The sequence below is a fragment of the Hyposmocoma kahamanoa genome, unplaced genomic scaffold (assembly GCF_003589595.1).
Source record: "Hyposmocoma kahamanoa isolate Upper Pololo Valley unplaced genomic scaffold, ASM358959v1 245, whole genome shotgun sequence".
NCBI lineage: Eukaryota > Metazoa > Arthropoda > Insecta > Lepidoptera > Cosmopterigidae > Hyposmocoma > Hyposmocoma kahamanoa.
The window spans coordinates 960,820-967,953 of NW_020653762.1; the positions used below are offsets into that span (position 1 = coordinate 960,820).

The following is a 7,134-nucleotide window of genomic DNA, read 5'->3' on the forward strand; positions in this document are numbered from 1 at the left end:
TGGCGAGAGATGTCGCTATTCACTGTATTAATTAAATTTTTATTAAATTGATATTCAATTATTTTTTGTGAAATTACTCCACTAGTTTAATTTTATATAATATAATATAATTAAGTATAATAAGCTTACTTTAAACTTTCCTTGAAATAAGATTGTTTTTGAAAAGGTTATGGTAGGCAAGTCAAAGAATGGTCACAATCTTTGGAAAATGTGCGAAGTCTCCATCCCACGTGTCTGGCCCTAATAGTGGGATATATAAAATGAGTGATCATGGCTGTGCAGCAATGAATTATGTTACACTTAAATTATGGTTATCTGGTCACTATGCAGCATATTCTAATATGTTTTAATCCCCTAAGACGCAGGCTATTAAAGTATTTGTACAAAGAATGGTGACGTAAGAGGTGGCTTCGTATGTGAGTTCAAGATATTATGTAGGCATTTTCTGTGATTGTTTCTATATTATACGTAAAGTTTCTTTTACTGAACCTAAAGCTTAAGGGATAAGGCATAGATTTCATTACAATTATATAGACATCCAAAACAGTAAGATACTGGCTCCTACAAAGGGATCCAGTAACAATTTCTGTGTTCCTTTCGCAAATAAGTCCCAACGTTCTAATGAAATCACACAAATTAATTATTATTATTATTGTTTGGATATGATAAAACAAATAATCTTCCTTGCACTTGTATGTTTTGGGACGTGTGAAAAGGAAAGCTGACAGCAGAAATAAAATAAATGAACATTTCGTGAAATCATAATACAATTGTTTATTTTAGTAGTAATAATAGTGGGAAATGAAAAACGAAATAATTCTTCGCTATTCGAATTAAAACTGTATTTTAATTTTTTACATTAATTCACATGTATTCATATCATATATGTAAACGATTGGAATCGGTCGTACAATTGATTTTCGTGAATATTATCTTAAAGCAAAACCCGTTGGAAATAATAGAAAGTGATCATCAATTAAGAAATAATAAAAATCCCAAATATTTTAACATTTGCTCCTCTATCAATTCACAATTACACGCTGCTGAACATGGATTTCATTTTAACACCATATTTTCTTCGTAGTGATAAAGATATTTTCGACAAAATTGTATTAATTTCTAAGTGTTTGATTCAAATTGAGTACGGAATTAACACTTATTTCCCAAACAAATTAATGTACACGAAAAACAAAACTATCACAGTATCTCTTTCAATTTCACGCATATCATCCCAAACATCCTGTAGGAAGGGCAAAGAATAGGAAACTATAGCCAGACTGAAGATGTTTTCCTTGCTAATAGAATGACAAACATCGCCGATGCGGAGGGATTGCCTGTCATCTGTCACAATCCCTTTTCACCCGGTATTTCCCAGAAGATGTTGCATAATGGCAAAATTGTATATCTTGTCTATTGTCTGGTTTTGTATATTTTAGTTTAGAATTACACGTTCCGGCTATTGAGCAACCAGTACTTATTTAACTGTCTTAGTACTTAACATCTTGGGCAATATAATTACCATATTGGTACTATTGATTCAAAGTTTAATTTATATTCCTCTAAATACACTTATCTATACAGATATGTGACATGAAAATTGAAGTATATGACTTTATTGAGTATACACATACATAGGTATATTTTAAAGTGGCGGATAATGTTCTTCAATACTTATGAATGTGAAGATTTCCCATTTGCTTTTGATAGTGTACCACTATAAGGATTTGCCCCAAAACCCTACAATTTCGAGCTACTACGACCCGGCTTTCGATAAAACGGATGCTTTCCAAACATTTTCTTACGTTAGGTAATGTTGTAATGAATTATGCGATAGGGGAGCTGATGATAGCAATAGATTTGTTCTAGAGTTCTCCCCCGGGGAGCCGTTTTTGGTCCATTATTATTAAGTGCTTTGGTTTTGATGATTTAAGAGATTTGTTTGAGTTTATTGATTTGAATTCTACAACTTTAAATTGCGTTCATACAATACATATGTGCTTAATCCTATAAGTTGTTATTTTCATCTACCGCTAACATAATTTGACGATTATTAACACACATTTTTTTAGTGTAGACGTCACGTATTTTTTTTTCCTTTAAAGTTCCTTCTTTAATGTGCTTTAATTACGTTATATTGTTGTTTTGTTTATAATTCTAATAAATCTCCACTTAAAGTTAAATCATAAGTATAGGAGTAAAGAAACACATTGGAATCATCGTTCATAACCATAACCCAAAAGTAATCTGAAATTATGCATTCTTGTAAATATAGATTAAAATTTATAATTATTCACTGCCTCAGATTATTTATTCACTGGATAGCAAAATATACCCCAGGGAGCGATACTCGGTCCATTATTATTAACCGTTCGCATTTTACAAACAAAAGATTTGTGATTTTAATTATTTTTAATAAAACGAAGGGTTGAACGGAACCTTTATTAAATTTCTATATATTTAAAAAATAAAAGGTTTTTTAATAACTTTGTTACTTAAATGTAGTGTTAAAAACACTGTATATTTCTACCCACTATGGGTCACTAAAATAGAAGACATTAATGAAAATATTTTTTCAGTATTGTTTATTTCAAAAATTGTCTCTCATTAAAATTAGCGCACGAATAGAGTAAAGTAAAAATTACATAAATACATTACGCAGAAAGCATATGAGGAAAGAGAGAAATTCGACGGGCATCGCCGCCGTCGACAATAGCTCTGCAATGGCCTGATAACGCAAATGCACACATGATTTGACATTCTCGTTTAAGCATCTGTCACGTTACGAGTATTACGAGATGAACCATGTACACATTGACGATAGAGAGAGCCTTTACGAAATTCAAAAACTCCATGATATGGTCAGCATCACCTACGAGTTCAAGGCTTGGTGAGCCCAGGGGTTCCAGAACAGTTATGGTCGGTTTATACTACCAACTTATATTACAAAAACAAAAAATATCCATCGAAGTTGACATTAATATTTTCAGGAGAAACGAGCAAGTGAGCAGCAGCACGTCACATGCAAAGTCGAACTTTTGAATTTCCACAACGAGCACAAGTAGTTTCAAAAACCACGTATGAGAGAAGATTGTGCATTTAGGGTGCTTTAGTGTAAATGTGAATTTTATTGAGAAACACGGAGCTGGAGGCATCTATCTCAGTATGTAGCAGTGTGTGATTACCGAATTTTAGATGTGTCTCTTGCCGTTACACACAGGATGGTGCACCACATCATTACGCGCGTGACTTGCGACAGTTTTTGCCATGAAGCCAGTATATTGTCAACGAGTCAAATCACCGGGAGCTCACTCCGCGTGATTTCTTTTTATGGGCTGTAACGTTTTGTTTATTGAAATAAAGTTGAAAGCCGTGATGATATGACGACCTATATTATAAAATGCATTTAATGCTGTAAGAAATGACAAGGTGTGCTCTGTTAACGCAAGAACCTTATTAAACATTCAAGACTCTGTATACAGTACAGTAAACAACACTTTAATCAATAATAAAATTGAAAATTAATAATTGACAATTTCGAAAATTATATTTACATACAAGTTGATTTGCATTTTTTAAATACGCGTCATTGACTTACAATTATATGGACGTCGGGTCCGCGCTAAAAAGTGTCCGAACTTATAGGGCGTTAAAATCGTATACAGAGCGTCATTCACGCTTTAGTATTCGTGTGTTCGACTGACAGCGAAGCAAGCAAAATTAGATAGTACTGCGATGACATTACAATTTAAATTCAACGTTTTAGCTTTCTCATATTCCTTTACATGTTACTACGTTTAAATAGGTTGACTTGGGACATTTTTTTCGTGGTTTTTGTATTAGACCCGTCGTCCATTTATTTGTAAGTCAATGATACGCCTGAATACAATAATATCTGCTTTTCTAGTAACAATTTCTTTCTGTTTTTGTCAAAAATGTATATTACGACGATCCTATGCCCGTGAAAACGTGAAGAAATATTTGCAATTCAATTTATTGCGTTTGCAAATACTAAGAAATTTTGGTACGAAATTTTGCATAAAATTTACTCGTATTTACAAAAACTGAATGACCGATATCGTCGAGTGAGATTGTCGTGACGCAGCATGGTTTCAACGAAATGTAGTATATTTGGGAAAACTGCTAATAGACATAACTTATTAATTTCTTTAATATAATAAACTTGCATAATAATATCTTAATCAAACAAGGTCCCTTCAATTACATGGTGTTTTTTTATCACACAGTATTAGATGCACCTTAATTATTACAAAATAATGTAAAAACAAAAGAATCTTTACATTGTTTTGCATATTTGTACGGTAGTTTAAGATTTGCCTGTTCTGATTAGTGTATTGTCTGTGCCTGAAGAGGTAGTGAACTTAAATACATATATTACCAAGTTTGTATCTAATAAAATTACGTAAATAGTGAAAGTGTAACAATTAAATTCAATTGAATCTCAAAATAAATACAGGTAACTATTATCTTATCTTCTACGTCAGCCTTATATAGAGTGTGAACGTTCATAGTAGAGTTTCAAAAGATAAACTCATATTTACTATAGGTTTCCACTATTTGCGACTACCCAGGTATATGCAGTCCTTCGCCTCCTTCACTTGTTTTAATCCTTTCGTAGATGCTAGTCGTCTCTGCGAACGTTTGGTCTGGCCTTTTTAAAGGACATCCTCAATCTAGTCAACGTATTTTTCTCGACGTTTCCATTCTGTGTCATTTCAACGAGATTGTATATATAACCATATTGTAAAAACCGAACTATTATCCAGACAACACTTATTGGGTGTAAAATGATACTAATTTATTTATAGGCACCCTATATAAGTAACAATATTATCTGTAATTCTATTCTTAGAAAATTATTTTCGTATGATTTAGTTACGACGATTGTGTCTTAGTTTTATAACGTACTACAGCGGAATATTAGAAATTTTATTTAAGTACAGGCAAGTGCTTTGAATTTAATCTGTGGCACCCTATAATAATGGAGTTCCCACATACATCAAAACTTCTAAAATTGTTTTATTTAACTTCTCATTTAACGTTTAACAAAATATTTAACTTAGCAATTTTAAGGTAATTGTTGTTTTATTTCTAGGATAATGGAGACCAAATCCATGAGAAAGAGAGAGGTCGCGTTCTATCAAGATGAGGAATCTTTGAATGAGGATATGGCAGTGACGCCCGGGGTTTACTATCCAAGAAAAAGTAAGTAGTTTCTTTTCCTAGCTTTATAGGTCTTTGTAGTCTAATATTGAAGGAGCGTTTAGTGAAAAAGAAAAATTTTTAAATGTAAATACGGAAACTATTATAGAAACTATTGTAACGTTTGTGTTTAGTCATCTTAATCCTCTTTTTCTTTGAAGCTTTAGTATTTGAGAATAGCAATTACATCTTTTCAGGATCAGTTCATCACACCCGAAACTATTCTCGGCACCACAAACGAATTGTCTTCAGAAATGGAGAGTTGAACATCGAAAAAGCTATCTCCAATAAGTTTCTTCTCTCGAACTGGTTCATTACAATGGTTGAAGCTAGATGGCGATGGACATTAATCAATTTCTTTATGGCCTTTACCATTGATTGGATGTTCTTCGGTTTCGTCTACTGGTTCATCGCTTGGAAACATGAAGACTTGTTAGAGGAACATCTCTCTTCCAACAATAACACCTGGGTACCGTGCGTCGAACATATTTACGGATTTACATCTAGTTTTCTTTTTAGTGTCGAAGTCCATACTACAGTTGCCTATGGTAGAAGATCTATAACTTTAGAATGTCCACAAGCTATTGTTGCTATGTGTTTACAATGCATCTTAAGTTCTATATGCCAAGCCTTTTTGGTTGGTATTTTGTTCGCAAAGTTGACTAGACCAAAATCCAGGGCTCAAACTATTCTTTTCAGTAAACAAGCTGTTATAAACTCTAGAGATGAAGAATTATGTCTTGTATTTAGAGTCGGTGATATGAGGAAGTCCAGAATACTGAATATTAAAGTAGCTGCATTTGTTTTGAAGACAAATGATAAGGATGAATTTGTAGATAGCAATGAGCAAATTAGCTTAGCGACTAAAATAGAAGGTTGTGAGTCTACATTTTTTCTGTGGCCTTTATCAGTGATACATGTAATAGACGAGCGTAGTCCTTTGTACAATATATCTGCTGCTGATTTGCTGTGTGGGGCTTTAGAAATTTTAGTAGTATTTGAAGGAGTAATTGAAACTACTGGACAACCAGTACAAGCGAAATCTAGTTATACCAAACATGATATTTTATGGGGACATCGTTTTACATCTATGATTTGTTATGATTTAGATAAAGATATGTATGATGTGGATTTTTCGAGGTTAGGTTCTACGGAGCAAGTTGATACTCCTTTGTGTTCAGCTGAAGAATGTAGAAATGCTTTACTGTGTTTGGATAGTAATAAAGAAGATATATGACTAAGCCGTATTTGTTTTAAGAGCCAATCAGCAATGAAGACCTTGTTGGGAATTAGTCGTTAATGCTTTGATAAGGAAATTTGACTTCTATTTATAAGAAATCGTACGAAACGAAAAACAACCATTTTGCTATTTGCGTGTTATTTATTATAAATCTGAAACGATTGACCATACATTTTATTGTACTAATAAGTAAAAAGCCAACCAATTTCTAGAATCAAATTTATTACAAGAAGAGCTTTGAAACTAATCACGTGCGCCCCATTTTCTCAAAGGTAGCAGACCTGATTGAGGCTCCAATTTCGATGACAAATCACTAGCATAGTTGGGCACGGATATAATGTATATATAAACGACTCTTCATTATTTACGGACCATCGATTTAGGCAAGTTTCTAAGTTTCCGAGCTCGACTGCGTTCCTTAACTTCTAACAGAGGATACTCCAATCAACTGTGAATATGAGACAACCAGTTATAATCGCTATATTTTATATACATCAAAGTCTTTGTTGACATTTTCAGATCCAAAATAGTTTTAGAAGCAGCAATGAATGCTGTCTGATAATATGTAGAGTTCATCAAAAGATTATGTAGTAGAGCGTTGAAGATAAAGTACTTCCGATTAATTAGCTAAACTTTAAACTATGTTTAGGAATTAATTGTTATACAGGTTGTAA

The 7,134-nt window shown here is 32.9% G+C and overlaps 1 protein-coding gene across 1 annotated transcript; it reads left to right on the forward strand.

Annotated features, from left to right (window-relative positions):
* Positions 1–2,795: 2,795 nt before the first annotated feature.
* On the forward strand, positions 2,796–6,457 carry LOC113228866 (G protein-activated inward rectifier potassium channel 4-like). The gene is made up of 3 exons (XM_026462287.1): positions 2,796–2,887; positions 5,114–5,223; positions 5,418–6,457. Exons 1-3 carry the CDS (start codon positions 2,796–2,798, stop codon positions 6,455–6,457), a joined length of 1,242 nt encoding a protein of 413 aa, XP_026318072.1.
* Positions 6,458–7,134: the final 677 nt, after the last annotated feature.

What these genes read in the sequence shown, in the direction of transcription:
- LOC113228866 (XM_026462287.1), top strand. Translation starts at nt 2,796, where the DNA reads ATGAACCATGTACACATTGACGATAGAGAGAGCCTTTACGAAATTCAA. An exon ending in ACCTACGAGTTCAAGGCTTG is followed by an intron (nt 2,888 to 5,113) that starts GTGAGCCCAGGG and finishes TTTTATTTCTAG; the next exon opens with GATAATGGAGACCAAATCCA. An exon ending in GGTTTACTATCCAAGAAAAA is followed by an intron (nt 5,224 to 5,417) that starts GTAAGTAGTTTC and finishes ACATCTTTTCAG; the next exon opens with GATCAGTTCATCACACCCGA.